Source organism: Podarcis liolepis (assembly GCF_965112155.1).
Source record: "Podarcis liolepis genome assembly, chromosome: 13".
Classification (NCBI taxonomy): Eukaryota; Metazoa; Chordata; class Lepidosauria; order Squamata; family Lacertidae; genus Podarcis; species Podarcis liolepis.
The window spans coordinates 5,860,095-5,882,151 of NC_139573.1; the positions used below are offsets into that span (position 1 = coordinate 5,860,095).

Below are 22,057 nucleotides of genomic sequence, written 5' to 3' on the forward strand. Positions count from 1 at the left end.
TCAATTTATGGTGGGGTGGAAGGTTCACAGGCTAGGAAGAACTTGCTCACAAATTTATTGATAGCTGCATGAATTATTATAGCTAGGAAGTGGAAGGGGCAAGAAGAATATAAAATGGAAGAATGGGATAAAGAGGTGTGGGATATAGCTATGAATGATAAATTAACATGTGCTATTAAGGTAAGACGGGGAATATGCAGGAGAAATGATTTTGAGGAGCTATGGAGGGTGTTTGTAGAATTTGTACTGGTAAAACGGAAAGGGGTCAAACCATCACAAGTGGCACTGAAATTTTGGGAGATTTGATAGTTGCAATGGAATGGTCACAGTGGAGGGGTGCACATTTTTGTTCTTATTTATCTATGATTATTACTGTGTCAAAATCTAAGGAAGGAAGGAAGGAAGGAAGGAAGGAAGGAAGGAAGGAAGGAAGGAAGGAGGAGGCTGGAAGTCGCAGCAAAGAACGGCATTGTTCCCACCCCTTGTTCTTTTCCCTCCATCCTTGAGTCTTGGAGTTCAATCACAAAACCCACAAGAGGACTGTCCCACTTCTAATGTGGGCTCTGTGTTCCCAGTGGCGCATGGCTCACCTGTGACATTCACCCTTTGGCTCCAGGGAGACATGATCCATCGGCTGCTCAGTTTCTGCTCATACCTGCAAGCAAATCCCCCAGTGTGGTTGCTGGCTGTGACTTGGACCAGGATCTTTGCAGAGGCGTTCGATAAGGCATTCCTGGGTTCTCCGGAGTCCACCAGAGACTCTTCACTGCTGGAGGAAATCTTGACCCCATCCTGGTAGAAATGGAACCTTTGCTCTGTGTTGCTGCCAATGGCCAAGCAGGTGAGGCGCAGGAATCCCCCTTCCTTCACCACTCCAGATGGAGGGTCCACTGTCAGCACCGGGGCAGGAGGAGGAGCTACAGGAGCAGTTCATAAAGGAAAATGAGTACAATGGCTAAATGATTAGGAGTCTGTGGCTCACGGAGGTTTTAAGCAGCAAGCCACAAAGCGTGTTCTTCTTCATGGAGAGCACGTGTTGTGTTGGGGGCTAACAAGGCACCCCACTGTTGCTGGGTGGGAAAAGAAGTTGGCCACCATTATCATTCAGCTCTTCTTGTTTCTGGGGAGATTCATACGTTGCCATTTTGTGATTGGCAGCCATAGCCTTTAAATACCCTGCATGCAGCGTTGAGCTTCCTCTTTTCGCTGCGCGCATCGGATCACTCGCCCACCCTCCCTATTTTCAGAGTTGTTCACTTGACCTTGCTATGGCTGTCATGGGGTCGTCTGCTTTTGGGACAAGGGCCAGGTAGGAATTTTGTCCATTTGGCTGGTGGCTGGTGCCGTTTGGTTTCTGCCTACTGCGTAGCAAATCATCACAACTTGTAAGGTTGCAGTTAGGCATTGGTTTTATGAATTGGTTGGTGGAGGGGTATGGATTGGCTGTGCCTGCCCCTCCAAATGCTGCTGCTGCAAGGGTATTCCATTAAAGGAATCCAGGGGCTTGCCATGCTTTTGTCCGAACCCCTGTCAAAGGGCTAGGGCCATGCAAGAACCCCTGGGAGCATTCTGGGGAGAGGTGAGGGCATGGTACCCAGCTCTGTCTCTCTCCCAAATGTTTTCCCTTACTGACTTCCCGGGCATGCGAATGTCAGTCTGTCCCCGTGCGGGGTCAGATAGTCGCAACCAATGCCTAAGCAGCCACTCACATTTCTTGTATTTTAATAAAGTTGTGGTCAAAATTATGCCAAAACCTTAAACTAAAATCAAGGGTCAATTGTGTTTTATTTTTTTTGGGGGGGGGTGCCTTGGGGACCTTGACACCCAACTACATCAGGTTCATCCAGGCAGGTTTGTCATCAGAGAGTCGTGGGTTCATGAATTCCCCACTTGGACTTCAGGAGGGGAGAGGAGAGAAGATCAGGAGCATGTGTTGTACAATATTCAGGGGAAATGTGCAGTGTCCGGGAAGGTAAATGTTAGCTGGCTAAACTCTTAATCCCCATTTGGGGACCTGTACCCCTCGTGTCAAGGGACGTGGGTGGCGCTGTGGGTTAAACCACAGAGCCTAGGACTTGCCGGTCAGAAGGTCGGAGGTTCGAATCCCCATGACGGGGTGAGCTCCCGTTGCTCGGTCCCTGATCCTGCCAACCTAGCAGTTCGAAAGCACGTCAAAGTGCAAGTAGATAAATAGGTACCACTCCAGCGGGAAGGTCAACGGCGTTTCCGTGCACTGCTCTGGTTCGCCAGAAGCAGCTTAGTCATGCTGGCCACATGACCCAGAAGCTGTACGCCGGCTCCCTCGGCCAATAAAGCGAGATGAGCGCCGCAACCCCAGAGTCAGTCACGACTGGACCTAATGGTCAGGGGTCCCTTTACCTTTACCTTACTACTCATGTCATGTGTAAGCCATCACATCCCCTAAATTGCCCTAGGAGTCTCCACTGGTACAATATAGGGGTCTCCCCACTTCAGACCTTCACAATCTGTCAATGGTATGAGGGTGGTGATCCCTTCGGCAGCACATGTACTAAAATTGGAATGATACAGGGAAAATTAGCATGGCCCCTGCACAAGGATAATACGCAAATTTGTGAAGCATTCCATATTTTTTCTGGGTGATAATTTTTTAAATAAGGACTGGGAAACATTTGTAATATATCTGACAGAACCCTGTAAACGGTTAAAAACATTATCAAGATTGAAGTAACACTTGCAATGTGAAAAGGACTACAAGAGAAAATAGAGTTTTGTGGATAAATGGAGGATAATATGATTTGCAATGAAAAGGGTTATTTGTGGACTCCACAAAAGGGAGGGTGGAAGTCCGAGAATTCTGTATTTTTTTATTGGATTTTTTCTGTGAATGTAAAACCAAATTGTAAAACCAATAAAAATTATTATGAAAAAGTAAATGGTATGAGGGGGATGTGTCAGAGCTTTCCAGCTTGCCCCCAGGCCCCTTGCATGGTTTCTTACTCATGAGTAGTAATAATGCTTGACTAAGGGTTATAGCGCTATCGTCCAAGAAACAAAGACAGACCCACATTGCAGTCTGAGCTGATATCAAGAAGGTTCTCATTTCCGAGGTCACCCTGGCATCTAAGAACGTCACCCGCTGCCTTATAACCACGCCAGACCAGTGGTCCTGCTAGCATTGTATACACTGACTGGCAGCATCTCTCTCTAGGTCCTCAGGCAGGAGAGTTTCCCAGACCTACCAGGAGACAACGGGGATTGAACCTGGGACATTCTAGGGCAGCCTTCCCCCTTCATCTTCCAAGGGAATTATGCGTTTTTTAAGGCCTCACCCATCACTGAAATCCTGATCCTTCTGCTTTCTGGGGATGAGATGTTCCGGCTCGATTCTGCAGCTCGGTACGTGCAAAGATGCTCCCCGCTGTCTTGAGGAGACAAGCGCCTCGTGTATGTATAGGAGGCCAGAGGAGAAGGGGGCCTGTAGTCAAACAACAGCCATTGGTCCTTCTTAAAGAGAACCCTTGACATGAGAAGGTTTTCAGGAGCAGAGCATGTGAGGTTCACAATCTCCCCACTGCTGTAGGTGTCAAGCTTCGGGGACACAGAGAAGAACGGAGGATGAAGATGGCCTGAGAAGCAAATAAACAGATAAAGAATAAGAAGCGAGCCTTGTTTGGCGATGCCCTATTTCCCTTCAAACTGCAAAATGTAAGACCGCCCAAGTTTGGCAGGGCAGGAGACCAGGGTGGCCTGCGAAAAATGTTGCAGTGTATGTCTAGCAGTTAATAGCTGTGTTGTTCTTGCAACAGGAGCCTCCTCGTCCTGTTCAGGATTTGTAGAGAAGGGGGGAGTTTCAGGGTGGGGGAAAGGATAAAATGTCCCCCCGACCTTCTCCTTCTCCTATAGTGCTAGGAGACAAGGGGCAGCCAGCCTAGTGGTGTGTTCAGGGCCCCATGTGTTCAGGGACCCCTCTGAAACAGCTCCAGGTTCATTTCAAGGGGTGATTTCAAAATAAATTCACCTCCCCTGCAGGAGAAGCTTTGGAACAGTATACATGAGATATGGATTGATTTATTTTTCTCCCGAAACTGCAGCTCACCAGTGTTACTGCTGCTACAATGCCTATAGGAGGTCTCTCCAAGGACCGTAATGTGGGTCTGAAATTGTCCTCTTAATCCAGCCCAAAGCATCCCCATAGTTCATGCCAGTGCCTCTTTCTCCCAGGGGGTTCTCCTGTACTCTTTGCCACAGTTAAGGGATATTATTATTATTATTATTATTATTATTATTATTATTATTATTATGTACCCTGCCCATCTGGCTAGGTTTCCCCAGCCACTCTGGGCAGTTCACAATATAATATTATAAACATGATAAGACATCAAATATTAAAAACTTTCCTAAGCAGGGCGGCCTTCAGGTGTCTTTTAAAAGTCAGGTAGTTGTTTATTTCCTAGACATCTGATGGGAGGGCATTCCACAGGGCGGGAGCCACTACCAAGAAGGCCCTCTGCCTTTTGATGATATGAACTAGCCAAACTTAACTCACTTCTAATGGAAACTTCAATGCGGTTACTCCGTTCAGACAGTTGTCCTGCATTGCTTTCTTCCATGTAGGCACAGACAAATGATTTATTTATTTCCTGAAATCCTGCAGTGATTTCCAGGGTATTATTGAAGTCTTCTTGGAGTTTAGTCCACCCATGTTCTGCCTTCATTTCATAAAATAAGAACTTGGCTGCCAGCTGCCCTCCTGGGTGAGAGCATTTCAACGTGATCGGTTGTCCCTGGAGAAAGGTCTGTCTTGGAGGGATGATGGACAGCTCTGGAGCTGGTGGAGGCAGAACTGCATTGGGGAAAGGGAAGAAGTGCAAGGGGGAAATGCCATTCAGCCCCTTCCTTGAGTTATACTCCTGTAGTTAATTATCATCTATACCCCACCCATCTGGCTGGGTCTCCCCAGCCACTCTGGGCGGCTCACAATATAATATTATAAATATGATAAGACATCAAATATTAAAAAAATTCTTAAGGAAGGCGCCTTCAGGTGTCTTCTAGAAGTCAGGTAGTTGTTTATTTCCTAGTAGGTGCCACTACCAAGAAGGCCCTCTGCCTTCTGATGATATGAACTAGCCAAACTTAACTCACCTATAATGGAAACCTCAATGAGGTTACTCCGTTCAGACAGTTGTCCTGCACTGCTTTCTTCCATGTAGGCACAGACAAATGATTTCTTTGTTTCCTGAAATCCTGCAGTGATTTCCAGGGTATTATTGAACTGTTCTTGGGGTCTAGTGTAATTACCATCTGCTTTAATTTCATAAAATAAGAACTTGGCTTCCAGCTGCCCTCCTGGGTGGGAGCATTTCAACGTGATCCGTTGTCCCTGGAGAAAGGACTGTCTTGGAGGGATGATGGACAGCTCTGGAGCTGGTGGAGGCAGAACTGCATTGGGGAAAGGGAAGAAGTGCAGGGGGGAAATGCCATTCAGCCTCTTCCTTAAGCTATTCTCCTGTAGTCCCTCATCCACAAATTCTTTAAATGAGTTGTTGGTTCAAGGTATGCTTGTTTAGTGCCAAGAATGTCTTGGTCCTTCTTAGTCCTGCATTAAACAAATGCTACACACAGATTTCCACAATCTACTTACTTGGGGTCACTATCAAAACAGCATTCTAATAATTCCATGTCATTAGCTGGAGGAACATTTCAACAAAACCTTTTGATTTTTGACAAACATAATTTCTTGAGAAAAGCTCACCTAAACAAGCATGTTTGAACCATGGGTTGCCAGATGTTGTTGAACTGCGACACCCATCAAGCTGCTTGGTGGATGACTGATGGGAGTTGTAGACCTATAATCTCTCTCCCCCTCAATAAGCAAGCAGATTAATGAGAAAAGGAAATAGGACTTTGGGAGGACTACAGAATTTCTGATGATATTTGAATTTTGTACATATTCTAATTCTATTAATAAAATTCCCCTCCTGTTCCTTTGACCAGCCAAACAGCTCAGGCTCAATCCAGCTTCCCAATTCAACTTCCAATAGATCCGTACTGCAAAGAAAGGCCTCCTCACCCAATAGCGAAATCCTGATGGAGTTGCTCTCTCTGGATGCGATCTCTCGCCCAGATTCCACAATGTTTCCAGCCACGTAAGCAAAGGCTTACACAGTTCTTCAACCCTGGGTCACCAGATGTTGTTGAACTACAGCTGCCATCAAGCAGGCAGGGGAAGATAGGAGTTGTAGAGCAGCAACAGAATCTGTGCCCCCCAAGACTGAAGAACTGCTTAAAATAACCCTGCCCCTTTGCTACATCACATTAAAGCTCATCTTCACGACAGACTTAAATCTTCAGTATTGTACTCTGTTGGCTTCCCCTAGGAACTATGATGTGGCAGTTTTATGACTATGCTGAGAGATCTTGGCCAGAGCTCCTTTGATCTCTCTCACAGTTACAGCTACCAAAATGGCTCAACTTTGATTACTGCTTGGGATTGACTAGCCCATTCCATCCTTTACTTCAATGCCTCTTAAACTCAAAATCAGATTTTGAAAATCTCTCTCTCCTCCCTTCTCCCCTTCCCCACCAATGTGATGTCACAGCATTAAAAAATTCCCTAAACAGGGCTGCCTTCAGATGTCTTCTAAAAGTCAGATAGTTGTTTATTTTCTTGACATCTGATGGGAGGGCGTTCCACAGGGCGGGGGTCACTACCGAGAAGGCCCTCTGCCTGGTTCCCTGTAACCTCACTTCTCGCAGGGAGGGAACTGCCAGAAGGCCCTCAGAACTGGACCCAGTGTCTAGGCTGAATGGTGGGGGTGGAGACGCTCCTTCAGGTATACTGGACAGAGGCCCTTTAGGGCTTTGAAGGTCAGCACCAATACTTTGAATTGTGCTCGGAAATGTACTGGGAGCCAATGTAGGTCTTTTGGGACCAGTGTTACATGGTCTCAGTGGCCACTCCCAGTGACCAGTCTGGCTGCCACATTCTGGATTAGTTTTAGTTTCCAGGTCACCTTCAAAGGTAGCCCCACGTAAAGTGCAGTGAAGTCTAATTGGGAGATAACCAGAGCATGGATCACTCTGGCCAGACAGTCTGTGGGCAGGGAGGGTCTCATCCTGCATACCAGATGGAGCTGGTAGACAGCTGCCCTGGACACAGAATTGACCTGAGCCTCCATGGACAGCAGTGAGTCCAAAATGACTCCCAGGCTGGACACCTGGTCCTTCAGGGGCACAGTTACCCCATTCAGGACCAGGGAGTCCTCCACATCTGCCTGCCCTCTGTCCCCCAAAACAGTATTTCTGTCTTGTCAGGATTCGGCCTCAATCTGCTAGCTGCCATCCACCCAATCATGCAAAATCTGACACTCCTACATCCCATAGAGCTTCTGTCTCCTATCACAAAAGTTGAAAGAAGAATGGAAATCTGCTTTACCTGCATGGACTGATCTCCCGAGAAGGATCTGGAGACAGGCTGGAAGTGAAGAGCAAAGGAGAGATGCAGTGTGAATGTGAGATAGATGGCAAATTTCCAATCTGAGTTGAGCAGAGAGGTCACCAACCTGTCACCAAAGCAGCAGACTTCATGCTCAGCCAGTATCCCTGGAAGAACAACCACGGCTGGAGCCCCAAATCCACCTTCTCTCTGGTTTCTGTCCCAAGAGAGACAATGAACCGGCCTTGCCAAAGTCTGTCTTCTCAAAGCAAAGACTAAAGACAGGAAGCACAACATCACACCCTCGACTCCTGAACATTGTGTAGACACACACCCTGAGCTGTGTGTGGAACTCGGCCTATAGGCTTTAGCCATAACCACAAGCTTTATCCAGCTCCATCTGGGAACTGCTAACCACATCTGATCTTGCTGTGCCATCACCTGTTTTTCTCTGCGGTCAAACTTCTTGAAGCAACCCAAATGGGACAATGTGCAGCAGGATGGGAGAAGGGAAGAGCAGAAGTCAACTTTACCTGCATAGAGGGATAGCCAAAAGATGATAGGGAGATTGGAAGGAAAGAAGAAAGGAGACAGACAGACAGACAGACAGACAGACAGACAGACAGAGAAATTGGGATTTTCCCATTCTAGTACATAGAAAAGGAAAATGATATATAATGACATGAACAGGGTGTTTAAAATAACCTTTGTTAAAAAAAAAACAGAGGCTTTTCTTTTGGGAATTATAGAGACAGAATTACCTAACCTGACTATATTTTGAAGGAAAAAATATGAACGAATTCCTATGCCCCACAAATAACCCAGGGGTGCATTTTAAATTAAAGCACACATTCTACTCATGTAAAAACACGCTGATTACCGGACCGTCCACGGGCCGGGTTTAGAAGGCGATTGGGCTGGATCAGGCCCCCGGGCCTTAGTTAGCCTACCCATGGTTTAAAGGGTTTCTGGGACTGTAATTGAGAGTGTACTGCTTGTGATGATTTCAGTTCACAAAGCAATGATTCATTGCCTACAATTGTCAATTGGAGGGTTTGGGTGGGGGGCATTCATTATCAGTTTTTCCTTTTATCATTATGCTTTCCTTTTCAGTTTGCAAGTCCTTACTGCCTTTTACTTTAACTTTTATTTTTATCGAGTGAACAATACTGTTCACTGTGTAAAGGACCGGTCCTGAATGGAACTTAGTTTTGCATTAAGATCTTGCATGATCTTCTGAATGGATCAAGACAAAGCTGGGTGATGCAGAGCTATTTAATGAACTGTTTGACACTCGATCAAGTAAAACAATAGAAATACTGAACTATGTTGCCCCCCCAACATAGTCCCTCCCCGCTCCTAACAAAAATCCTGGCTACGCCCATGTGTGCATGCTGTCTTTCTGTCTCTTGAGGGATTACTTTCAGGGGAAAAGCTTGGCTTCAGGGATGCATCCGTTTTCATCTTACCTCCAAAGGACACCATACAGGAAAGAAGAGAAAATGAGACTGAAACAAACAAACAAAATTGATTTACTTATTTATTTGAAAGATTTCTTTAATTACAAAGAATACCCAAACAGGTTACATTATATAAATTTTTTATTTGATTTTTAAAAATATAAACATACAACACAAAACAATCCAAGATCAAAATATTGAGACTGGACAACGGGGCAAAGTATTTTAGACAGACTAACTCTTGAGCATGGGTAGGCAAACTAAGGCCCGGGGGCCAGATCCGGCCCAATTACCTTCTAAACCTGGCCCGTGGACAATCCGGGAATCAGCGTGTTTTTACATGAGTAGAATGTGTGCTTTTGTTTAAAATGCATCTCTGGGTTATTTGTGGGACATAGGAATTCGTTCATATTTTTTCCTTCAAAATATAGTCAGGTTAGGGTTGAAAATAAGGATTTGAAAATAAGGGACTAGCAGCCTCAAAAATAAGGGATCAGCAGCCAAAATAAGGGATCAACAATTACTTTGATAAAATACATATTTTGTTGCATGCAAATGGCTTTAGATACCTATTAGGTCCATAAATTACCATATAGCATATATTCAACACAAAAAAACAGCAACAATTTGTTGTTGACAAAGGACAGCTGGACATAGAAAGGGCCCCATTACCTTCAGTAGCTTATTTAAGGGACATCGTCAATAAGGGACAGCAGCGGGACATGGCGCTGGGATAAGGGACTGTCCCGCCAAATAAGGGACGCTTGATAGCTATGGTCTGAGGGACAGTGGACCGGCCCCCTGCTGAAAAAGTTTGCTGACCCCTGCTCTTGAGGAAAGTGCTGCAGAAAGTGAGCCCAGTCGTATGCTGGAATAGGCAGGGGAAGGCAGAACACTGCCCTCTTCCCTAACCCCTTCCACCCCATCTCCCTGGTTGTAAATCCCCATCTGAATATTTTAATCTCCCTGATGGCTCATTCTTCTTCAGAATCTCTGTATCGTTCTGCTCTCTTCTTACCCTGAAGGGGAATGTTGTTGTAGAGACCTTCCTCCTGGTCTTCGGCCAGTTTGGCTCCACTCTCCATCCATGATTGCGATAGTGGGGGCTGAGGCAGAGCAGGGGGTGGCAAGGCAGTAAAAGGCGTCTGAGTCCTGAAAAGGAGAAGGAAATTGAGGGACATGTTCAAAGAATGATGATCCCCCCAAGCCTGTTGGGAGCAAATTGAGGGTTCGCATCATCCAGTTTTGACAGCAGCCAGCTGGACACTCCTGCGCAACTCACAAACAGGCCACCCTCCTCTTTTGCTTATCTCCAGTGCACAGCAATTCAGAGGTAGACTGCTTCTGCACAATGAAGATCTACTTAGCTGTCATGACTAAAATGTTTTGGCAGAATATTCTTCACAAATGTACCTCTTTTCAAAAGGCATCTAAACCACATCCTGTAGCAGCCAATCCCATAGCTCAGTTTCTATTTCCTTAAATAGAAACTGGGGGGGGGGGCAGTTATTGTATTGTCAAAGGTTTCATGGAGGAAGTGATGGTTTCAATATGAAAGACAGGAAGAATCTCCCAATCCCAGCAATGAATGGAGGGGGAAATAACCTCGCTAAACTATTTTATTCTATTTTTAAATGTTTCCACAGTTTCCGTCCCAGTTTCTTACACAGAGAAAACACATAGCATCTCACAGCAAAGGTGAAGGGCCAAGTAACTCAATGATTAATCCCCCCCTTGTGAGAAGTCCAAACTGCCATCAAAGCATCTGTCTGAGGACAGAACCATGTAGCAGGAGCTGCCTGCCCTCCTGGGTCCAGAATAGACATTAGAATCATAGAATCAAAGAATTAAAGGGAAACCCCAAGGGTCATCTAGCCCAGCCTCCGGCAACCTGGAATCCTGCTCTGCTCCCTTCGCCCCTTCTGCCCCCACCTTTCCCTGTCCACTGGCTCTGTCCCTGTCCCAGCCACCCCATCCCTTACAGACATCTTTCCTTCTCTCCAACATGCCAATCATTTCCGCCTCCTGATTCAGGTAAGTAGTGGTGTTGGTCTGACACAGTAGAAATATATTTTAGAAAAATTAAAAAATTGTCCAGTAGCACCTTGGAGACCAACTAAGTTTGTTCTTGGTATGAGCTTTCGTGTGCATGCACACTTTTTCAGATACACTGAAACAGAAGTTACCATACCAGAGGGTGGGGAGGGCTATTACTCAGAAGAGTGGTGGGAATGGGTGATTGGCTGATGGTGGTAAACAGTCGTGAACAGGTTTACCACATCTATCAGCCAATCACCCATTCCCACCACCCTTCTGAGTAATACCCCTCCCCACCCTCACACTATATATAAGGGTCTGGTGACTTCTGTTTCAGTGTATCTGAAGAAGTGTGCGTGCGCACAAAAGCTCATACCAAGAACAAACTTAGTTGGTCTCTAAGGTGCTACTGGACAATTTTTATTATTTTTAAAATGTATTTCCCCTCCTTATCTGCAACCCCAAAACTTGTCCTTTTGGTCCTTCTTCCTGGGTAGCTCAGTTGGTTAGAGCGTGGTGCTGATGATGCCAAGGTTGCAGGTTTGATCTCCGTATGGGGCAGCTGCATATTCCTGCGTTGCAGGGGGTTGGACGACATCAGGCACCCCCAAACTCAGCCCTCCAGATGTTTTGGGACTACAATTCCCACCATCCCTGACCACTGGTCCTGTTAGCTAGGGATGATGGGAGCTGTAGTCCCAAAACATTGGGAGGGCCGAGTTTGGGGGTGCCTGAACTAGATGATCTTCAGGGTCCCTTCCAACTCTAGAATTCTTTGATTCTATCTCTGAAAACCAGGGGAGTAGGAATTAGGAATGGCCTTCTGGTGGGCTTCCCAGAGGCATCTGGCTGGCTACAGTTGGAAAATGGAGGATGGGCCAAATGACTCCCCTTTGCCTTGTGCTAAAAAGTTCTTTTTATCTTCTTGCAAAAAGGTGGCTTTTTTAGCAGCCACACCCTTGCAGCCTCTTGTCACTCCTGACTGCATGTCCCTGCTTCTGTTTTTAAGCACAAAGCAGCCCCGACTCCTCCGATGATCAGGCCACACAAAACGCAGCGTCATGTCCAACAGCCTGGAGGAAGCTGCTTCTGACAGCTGCCCCAAGTTTTCGTACTCACTCACCTTGCTGTGATCGCTCTCTTATCTGAGAAAAGAAAAAAAAGTTTGTGAATGTGTGTGACTCTTAAGCGAAGAAGGAGACACAAAGACAGGGCACCAGGGGTTCCCACATTTAGAGCACGTAAGGCACAATATCCTCTAGAATGCTGCACTTTACATTGCTTGGCTGGGGAACAGTGCTGCAACACTCAGAGAAGTGGGTGAAATTTCAAGGATGGAAGGCAGCTATGCTCACCTCTGTACCACCAACGTATTATTTTGGGACACGATATATGAAGAATTGAAGAAAATGTTAAAATATACATTTCCTTAAAAAACAGAATTATTTTTATTAGATATTTTTACAACAAACATCCCAAAAGAGTTTTTCTTTATGCTACTACGGCTGCCAGGATTCTTATAGCAAAGTATTGGAAAAGTAATGTAATACCGACAAAAGAAGAATGGCACCTAAAGATATGTGAATATCTTGAATTAACGAAATTAACAGAATTCATAAGAAACTATTCAGGAGATAGGATTTAAAAAAAGAATGGGATGTTTTTAAAAATTACATGATGCAAAACGGTTCCAGTGATGACACTTGGCTGAGAGTAGACTAAGTTCCACAGAGATAAGTTCTCCACTGAGTAAAAATGGATGCACAAATTTTAAGATATGAGAAATTAGAAAAGGCATAGTGGTAGAAGGAAGTCATCAAATAAATCAAGGAATAAAACCAGAGATCAGGTATAGATAAGAAAGTAAGAATGGCAAGGAGAAATCGATAAGCTGAAGATAAAAGGATTTCTTACTGGAAATATATGTTTATAATAATGTCGATGATGGTTTGCATTTCTTGTACGTTTTTCATAAGATTTTTCGTTTAATTTTTTCTTTATTTTTCTTTTCTTCTTTTTCTTTTTTCTCCTTTTCTAGCCTCTTAGTGTGAAGATTTTTTCTTTTACAACAGAACAATGTAGTTCATTATGTGTAATTCTTAATGGGTAAATAAAGGGGGGAATTAAAGGATGGTTGTTGTTTAGGGCTTTGAGGGCCAAGAGGCCATCATTTTGAATCTGACACAGAGAGTCTGCAAAGGTCTTATAAAGACTGACAGGATGTGCTCTTTATAAGTTGCTGTCTTTTGAAACCACAGCAGGTTTGAACAGTCTTCAATGGCAGCCCCATGGAGAGGGCCTTGCGAAGAATTTCAGATCTCTGTCCTGGACAAATAGATGGGGCTGCTACCTTTTATTACTCTGCTTCTGTCGTTCTAACTGCAACCTGACACACAGAAATGGAACAGGCGAGCTTTCTGCACGAATTATTATAGCTAGAATTATTATAGCTATAGAAGGGGCAAGCAGAATATAAAATGGAAGAATGGGATAAAGAGGTGTGGGATATAGTTATGAATGATAAATTAGCATGTGCCATTAAGGTAAGACAGGGAATATGCAGGAGAAGTGATTTTGAGGAGATATGGAGGGTGTTTGTAGAATTTGTACTGTTAAAACGGAAAGGGTTCAAACCATCGCAAGAGGTGTTGAAATTTTGGAAGGTTGGATAGTTTCAATGGAATTATCTCGGTGGTGGGGTGCACATTTTCATTCTTATTTATTTATGAATATTACTTTGTCAAAATAAAAAAAATGAAGAAGACAAGCTGTGCATAAGCAGTTAGTGATAATTCTGGCTGTGATGAATCCACCAGGGGTTACTTCCACCCACATCTGCATTCTTCCTGGGATGTCCACCTCCCCAGGCCCAGCTTCCCCTGCCTTGCCAAATACCTTTGCGCTTCCTCCTATAAATGCAGACAACAAACACCAGGAGGAGGAGACATCCACCAGTGCCACATCTAATGGCCAGAAGAAAAGGATATGAACCTGCAAGAGAATTGCTGTTGATCAGAACGGGTTATTGATCAGAGAACTACCGTATTTTTTGCTCTATAAGACTCACTTTTTTCCTCCTAAAGAGTAAGGGGAAATGTGTGTGCGTCTTATGGAGCGAATGCAGGCTGCGCAGCTATCCCAGAAGCCAGAACAGCAAGAGGGATTGCTGGTTTCACTGCGCAGCGACCCCTCTTGCTGTTCTGGCTTCTGAGATTCAGAATATTTTTTTTCTTGTTTTCCTCCTCCAAAAACTAGGTGCGTCTTGTGGTCTGGTGCGTCTTATAGAGCGAAAAATACGGTAGTCAATTTTTACAAAACAAAGACTTGGCTAGTATCTATGAACTTTGCTGCTCCACATATTCACCTCTTTGGCCATTCTATCTTCCACCCTTCCTCTTCCCTCCCTGGTCTCTGAAGGTCCATTGATTGTCCCTTTCTAAATATTATTCTTTCCAAACATCCATATTCTGTAGTTATAGGCTGCCTTTCAGGTCGGCCATCTCAAACAGAAGCATGGCAACATCATAAAATTCCTATTTTATCACCTAAAACACAGCCACACATGATAAAATAACAGTACAGTACCATCAGATTAAAAACAATTGTTGTTGTTGTTTAGTCGTTTAGTCGTGTCCGACTCTTCATGACCCCATGGACCAGAGCATGCCAGGCACTCCTGTCTTCCACTGCCTCCCGCAGTTTGGTTAAAAACAATACCACCAGACAAAAATAATAACGGTACAAAAGCAAACAAATCGGGCAGCAGTAGCACTGCTTCCATTTATTTTCGTAGGGTGAAAATAATATTCCGCACTGAGCTGAATCAGGTGGGTTATTTATAGTGCAACCCCTATTTATTTATTTATTTATTTATTTATTTATTTATTTAATTCTTTATTTGGACATTTTGCTCCCTTCTACTGCAACTGCAGCACTCAGGGTGGCTTATAACCTATACAATCAAAATTTTATACAAATATAAAACAATGAAAGAGAAAGGAAGGAAGGAAGGAAGGAAGGAAGGAAGGAAGGAAGGAAGGAAGGAAGGAAGGAAGGAAGGAAGGAAGTCCCTTTCTTAAAAATAAGTCTCATGAGAGGGGCGTACCTTTTTCTGAATCGTCCTTCTTTTGGTCTGTGGTTGATTTGGGATCACAGCAGGAGGAGGATTTCCTGCTCTCCTGAGCATTGGTGCTGCTGGTTGAGGTGCTATAATGCAGACTCATCTGCGAAGAGCTGGACCAGGAGGTGCTTGATGCAAGGAGCTTTGCACGTGTTGAGGGTGTTCCTGTGATGTAGCGAGAAGAGCTGGTTGATGAAGTTGCCAGTGTTGACTTTCTAGGTGGCCTGGTTGTGGCGGCAAAACTCAGAACAGCCTGGTCAGGGGTGGAAAAGGTAGGCATTGTGGAAAGTGGTTCATCTGCAGAGAGAATCAAAGAGAATCCCAAGGTCAGAAGGGATCCCCATGTGACAACATCCCTTGTATGCTCCTCGGGGCAGGCACCCTGCCTTTGTTTTCTACGATGTTGTTCTGGAAGGGGCAATGCGTTTCAAAGGCAGACAAGAAGAAAAGAGGAGTTTGGAAGGGCTATGAAATTACAGGTGATCTTTGAATTCTGTACATATTCTACTAACAAAATTATTGGCCCAATTCCTCGCCTGCCTAACCTCCCCCAAACTCAGTCCACCTTCCCATTTCCCCCTCCAACAGACCCATATTGCAAAGAAAGGCCTCCTCACCCAATACCAAAATTCTGATGGAGTTGCTCTCTCTGGATGGGAACTCTCGCCCTGATACCACAATGTAGTACTTGCAGGAGTAATCGCCACCATCTTGAGGAAGAAGCAGTTGTATATGTGTGAAGGTGTTCAGAGAGGAGGGGACATTGATGAGTTGCAGTTGTCTCTTGTCCTTGAAAAACTGGATCTTTGATACATCACGGCTTTCATAAGCTGAACATCTAAGTTTTATGGACTCCTCTCTTCTGTAGCTATCCTTTTCGGGCAAAACAGTTAAGACTGGGGGACGAGGGTGCTCTGAGAAGGAAGTAGAAGGAGCACAGAGAAAGGAAGAACAATCTTTGTTTGTTAAACACCTCTGTTCCAGGAATTTGGTGCATACCCATATTACAGGTTAAATTATTTTAACAATAATCCCTCCAGTAAACCTTGAAATCTGTGGCTCTGGAGGCATCCTGGAATCTCTAACAAACCATTCATGTCAGGCTTAGGAGATTGGCTTCTTCCTGTGAATATTGGTTTCCCTCCACGTAAGCAAAGGCTTTCACGATTCTTCAACCCTGGGTCACCAGATGTTGTTGAACTACAGCTGCCATCAAGCAGGCAGGGGATGATGGGAGTTGTAGAGCAGCAACAATATCTGTGCCCCCCAAGACTGAAGAACTGCTTAAAATAACCCTGCCCCTTTGCTACATCACATTAAAGCTCATCTTCACGACAGACTTGAATCTTCAGTATTGTACTCTGTGGGCTTCCCCTAGCAACTATGATGGTGGCAGTTTTGTGACTATGCTGAGAGATCTTGGCCAGAGCTCCTTTGATCTCTCTCACAGTTACAACTACCAAAATGGCTTGGGCGGAGTAGGAGCTATGATCCCCAAGCTGGCTTAGCTTTCGTGCATGCAATTCTGTCACAAAGAGTACGTTTCTCACCAGTGATGGACAGCACAACCTCGTTACTCAGCGAAGACAGGAAGAGTCCTCCTGAACTCTTTTCCCCCAGGTAAGCACAGAGAAATGTTTTGTTTGTTTCCAGGTATTCTGTGGAAACCTCCAAGATATTTTCCGCCTGTCGTCCATACATGACTGGTTCACCTCCTCTCTTTTCATAGAAATAGAACCCCGTTGCCCTCTGTCCTTCTGGCAGGGAGCATATCAATGAAGCCAGTTCTCCTCGGGCAAAAGTGTTGTGTGGAGGTGAAAGAGACAGCCAAAGGCCTGATGGACGTGCAGTCACAGTATCTGAGAAACAGAGGGGGATACAATAAAAATACAGTTTGGCCAGTCCCTTAGGATGTCCCCATTGCATTAGAAGATTCATGAATCCCTATAACCTTCCACAATACTTCAATTACTGCTTCGGATTGACAGTCCCAACCCATCCCACTCCACTCTTTATTGCCTCTTAAACTCAATCAGGTTTTGAAAATCTCTCTCTCCTCTCCTCTCTTCTCCCCCCCCCCAAAAAAAATCCATTTGGACCTGGAAATCCCAGACCTGTGCTTAGAAAGCAGAGTATGAAGGGAAGTGTGGGGGATCCCTTTGACTCACCATTCACACCCTTCAGGTCTGGGACTTCAAGATAAGGGACAGAATAAGGAACAAATAGCCACAACAATATATCCACATCTAAATTTTAAGATGTGTTCACACTGACAGTACAGTGGTACCTCGGGTTATATATGCTTCAGGTTACATACGCTTCAGGTTACAGACCCCGCTAACCCAGAAATAGTGCTTCAGGTTAAGAACTTTGCTTCAGGATGAGAAAAGAAAACGTGCTCCGGCAGCGTGGTGGCAGCAGGAGGCCCCATTAGCTAAAGTGGTGCTTCAGGTTAAGAACAGTTTCAGGTTAAGTACAGACCTCCGGAACGAATTAAGTACTTAACCTGAGGTACCACTGTATCTGCCTACCACTCAGTATTTGAAGTTATATTAACTGGATTACCTGCAAGGGCCGTCATCCAGGAAAGAGCCAAAAATGAGGCTGAAAAAGAACAGAGGAGAAAAATGTGATGCTGAGAGAGAGAGAGAGAGAGAGAGATAAAACATTTTTGGCATTGTATCAAGTTTCATAATCTGGACTCCTAAATAACCTCATACACATTTTTCCCCTCCCAAACAATATCCCTTAATCTGATGCATTTCTGGAGGTTTTATTTTGGGTTTTTTGCAGGAAAGGTAAAGGTTAAAAGCAGCCAACATTCCCAAGCCAGTGACATTGTGTGGATGCTGTGAAAGATTTGCCTGAAACGTGCTCATCCCTCCCTAAAGACCCACCTGGAAACGGAGAACAGAGGCAGGAGATTTGAGTAAAGACAGACAGTGGAAACTGGGAAGGGAAGTGTAGATAGGAGGCTCCAGAAGAAGGAAAAGAGTGGGGATGGAGGGGGAGAAGAAAAGGGTCTTACCCAGGAGGACAAAGAGATGGCCAATTTGCTCCATGCTTCAAAGTCTGAGTTTAGAAGAAGCAACTGTAGCAGCAACACAGAGCTGATGCATCTGCAAAAGTAATCTTCTTTCCAAACACACTGAGAAGAAACACAGTGGCATTGCTGAGCATTCTGGGTGCACCATTGGTGTCAAACGGGGCTGACCACCAGGGTGGCCTCAAGAAGAGTTCCCAGCATGCCTTGCAGCACGGAGCTGCTCTGCAGAAGCTGTCATGGCCACTCTCAAATGCAGATGGGGAAGCTGAGAGAAATTGGGTAACTGATAAAATGCTGAGCACGTTAGCACCTACCATAGGGAACATAGGGAAGCTGGGGCTTTTTAAAGTCAGTGGGGGATGACAAAAGATCTTTGAAAAACACAAATGCTCATTTACAGTTATCAAGCACAATACACACAGCATCACACCGGATGGAGGCGCAGCTATTTTTCACAGCATCACACAGGATGAAACAGTCCTCATACTGGCTTGTGGTCCTCGCTTTCTCTTTTGTGCTTATTTTTGGAAACTGGTTTTTTGGGGGCAGCTCTGTGACACGTAAAGAGCAAGAAGTGGTGAGGTGGAGGAGAAACAGAGGGAGGGCTTGAAAAAAGTGTCCTTGAAGCCAATGCCTTTTACACGGGAAAAGAGGCAAGGCTGGCAATCTTTCTGCACTTCCTAATTTCATTTCTCATTTAATTCCTCTCTTCCCATTAATCATGGCTTGCATGTCCCTGACTGAGAAATCCCAGACAATCTGCCTCAAATTATTCCTTTCCCCTCTCACAGAGTCACAAACCTGAGGAAACCCTTAGCAAACTACAGCGCCTTGAATTCTTGGAAGGAAGGAATGTTCTTCAAATGTGATTTGAAGGTATAAGTCTGTACCCAGCCTAAGTTCCTGGAAAAAGAAAGCTTCAAACATTCTTTCTGATAGATCGGACACAAACAGTGAGGATTGGACGTGTAACATCTAATTCCTTAAAAATCAGGACTGGCATACCACAGGGATGTGTGCTAAGTCCCTACCTGTATTCATTGTATACATACGATTGTGTATCATCTGACCCATCTACTGCAATTATTAAGTTTGCAGATGACACCACCATAATGGGTTTAATAAGAGGTGGAGACGAATCAACATATAGAAGGGAGGTCCAAAAAATATCTACATGGTGCCTAGGGAACAACTTGCACCTTAATATCAGCAAGACAAAGGAGATGGTGTTGGACTTTCAGAGGAAGAGAGGAGAACTAGCCCCGCTGTACATCGGGGCGGGCTGTGTGGAGAGAGTCTCTTCCTTTAAATTCCTAGGAGTTTATCTCAGTGAAGACCTTACCTGGAAAATAAATACAACCCAGGTGATTAAGAAAGCCCAACAGAGACTCCATCTCCTCAGAGTCTTGCAGAAGAACAAAGTCAATCAACAACTGATTATCTCCTTCTACAATAGAAGGTGTCCTTTCATACTGCATCACGGTGTGGTATGCTGGTTTGACATCATCTGATAGGAAGTGCCTACAGAGGGTGGTGAACACAGCACAAGATATTATGGGCTGTCCCGTGAATCCACTGGATGAAATAGTGGGAGTACGTTGCCTCAGGAGAGTGAGGAAAATTCTCAGGGATGATTCACACCCTGGCCGGCACTTTCTTGATCTCCTGCCCTCAGGCAGAAGATATAGGAGCATGATTAGTCGCACCAACAGGGTAAAGAACAGCTTCTATCCGTGGGCTGTTAGGCTGCTGAATGATAATATAACAACAGGGCAACTGACTTTCGGGTTTGGTGGGTGTGCGTCAGTAAACGAGGGGAATTAAGACTAAGAGAGCTGAGTGGGGGGTGCTCGTGTAATCTCACTGTATACAAGTTGTACAAGTGACAATAAAGTATTTCAATTCAATTTGCCTCTGACAATGTGATTTTATATCTCTCTATATACAACAAAAGTCTGTAAGCAAATCCTCCACCCTCTTCACACTCCCAAATGTCAGCTTATTTGATGCAAAGCATGTTGTAAATACTTGTGATCTGGCCTGTGGCCAACAGCTCTTGACAACTGTCACCTCTTATTCATAGCTTTTCTCCCACTTCCTCTGACTCTGGGGCTGTGAAAGGATATAAAATGAAAGAATGGTATAAAGAGGTGTGGGCTATGATTTTGAGGCGGTATGGAGGGTGTTTGTAGAATTTGTATTGTTTAAATGGAAAGGTGTCAAACCATTGCAGGAAGTGTTGAATTTTTGGGAGGTTGGATAGTTACAGTGGAATGATCTCGGTGGTGGGGGTGCACACTTTCATTCTGATTTATTTATGATTACTACTTTCTCAAAAGAAGAAGAAAAGAATTCTAGAACTTGAGAGTTGGAAGGGACTCTGAGTCCAGCCCCCTGCAATACAGGACTTTTAACAAAAGGATCCATGACAGACAGCCATCCAACCTCTGCTGAAAAACCTCCAAGGAAGGAGAGCCTACAACCTCTCAAAGCAACTACTCTATTCCCAACTCAAGAATGGAAAGCAAAATACAAAAGAGATCTTTACAGACTCTCTTAAGGCAAATATTTTTAAAATGTAGTATAAATACTGACAACTGGGAAACACTGGCCTGTGAGTGCTCCAGTTGGAGAACAGCCTTGACCAAAGGTGTCCTGGGCTTTGAAGACACTCAAACTCAGGACACAAAGGAGAAACGCGCTAAGAGGAAGGCACACTTGCCAAATCCACACCGTGATCAACTCCTGCCTGGAAACCAATGTCCCCACTGTGGAAGGACGTGTGGGTCCAGAATTGGCCTCCACAGTCACTTACGGACTCATTGTTAAGACCGTGTTCATGGAAGACAATCTTACTATGAGGGATCAGCAAAGAAGAAGAGGATGACCCTCTGTCCTGGATGCTTTAGTTGAGATTCCAGCATTGCAGGGCCTTCCAACGCTACAGTTTTCTAGTTGCATGAGATTGTACAGAAAATGGACAAAAAGAACATATTCCTGTACGCAACAGCAGTGGCTAGAATAGTAGGGGCAAAAAAAAAAAATGAAATCAGAAAAATACCTGAATTACTAGAATGGCCAGCTAAAAATTGTGAATTTGCGGAGATGGCAAAACGAGAGGCTGCTCTAATCAAAAAACTTACAAAGAATGGGAATGCATACAGGGATATATTGGTTTGGTTTCACAGCTTAAATTTAACATGCAAGAGCCTGAAGGACACAAGAGAACATTACAATACAAACTGGAAAACGAATTTAATAGCTGTTAACACAACAGTATGCAGAGAAGATCGCACATGGGTGAAGGGAAGTAACGGGTATAGAGGGAGGAAAGTATAAGGCAATAATTGGAAAACTGTAGAGGACAAATACGCGATTTAGGAGGTCAAGAAAAAGGAATTAAAAGAAGATTTAAGTTAATAAATAGTAAAATAAGGAAATTTGAGAAGGGTTTAGTACAAATGAAAACATGAGAGTCATGTTATTGGTTTCTTTTGGTTGTAAAGTTTTCTGTTGTAAAGGTTTATTTTGGTTGTAAAGTCCTCTGTTGTAAAGATTGTACATAAAACCAATAAAACAAATGACTAAAAAAACAAAGCAAACAAGCAAGCAAAAAAGAAGAAGAGATTGTACAGAAAATTAAACTCTGCTGAGCGTATTTCAGGGGCTCCTTAGGCCGATGAATTGGGAAAGTGAGGGGAAAGAGAGGCAAATGTGACTTCTTCCACGCTGAGGGAGAAGACCAGGAAAACCGGAAGAAGCCCCCGACTCTTCTGCTTGAGGCAGGAGGGGAACCCCAATCCATCCTCTGGCCAGGGACCCCCCTAAAGCCCCTCATGGGCGCCTGAGGGAATTACATGAATTAATGGATTTCAGACTGTGGCTGCTTAGGAGGCCTCCGGATATGAGGACCAACTCTTCTTTTTCCAGACTGCTTCCCTCCACCCTCACGCTCAAGAGCCTATAAATTTTAT

At 44.6% G+C, this 22,057-nt stretch overlaps 2 protein-coding genes across 6 annotated transcripts in view; one reads left to right on the forward strand and one right to left on the reverse strand.

The window, feature by feature from the left end:
- The window catches only part of LOC310692100 (alpha-1B-glycoprotein-like), a 31,009-nt gene extending 10,814 nt beyond the window's left edge, over positions 1 to 20,195 (reverse strand). Inside the window, exons 1-8 of one of the 5 annotated variants that reach the window (XM_083472632.1) lie at positions 19,426 to 20,181; positions 17,603 to 17,641; positions 16,588 to 16,896; positions 15,655 to 15,951; positions 15,023 to 15,334; positions 13,813 to 13,908; positions 12,041 to 12,062; positions 6,807 to 7,695 (exon numbers count right to left, since the gene is read on the reverse strand). In XM_083472632.1, the coding sequence (XP_083328758.1) occupies positions 7,575 to 7,695; positions 12,041 to 12,062; positions 13,813 to 13,908; positions 15,023 to 15,334; positions 15,655 to 15,951; positions 16,588 to 16,896; positions 17,603 to 17,641; positions 19,426 to 19,777 (1,548 nt within the window). In that variant the 5' untranslated portion in view covers positions 19,778 to 20,181 and the 3' untranslated portion in view covers positions 6,807 to 7,574. Of the gene's footprint in view, positions 1 to 590; positions 918 to 3,311; positions 3,609 to 5,127; positions 5,425 to 6,806; positions 7,696 to 8,134; positions 8,929 to 9,910; positions 10,359 to 12,040; positions 13,909 to 15,022; positions 15,335 to 15,654; positions 15,952 to 16,587; positions 16,897 to 17,602; positions 17,642 to 18,065 lie in introns of those variants that run through there. The other 4 variants (XM_083472633.1, XM_083472634.1, XR_014518662.1 and 1 more) reach the window with 4 other exon arrangements.
- LOC310692132 (Fc receptor-like protein 5) overlaps positions 1 to 22,057 on the forward strand; it is a 75,589-nt gene that overhangs the window by 22,481 nt on the left and 31,051 nt on the right. The window lies entirely within an intron of this gene.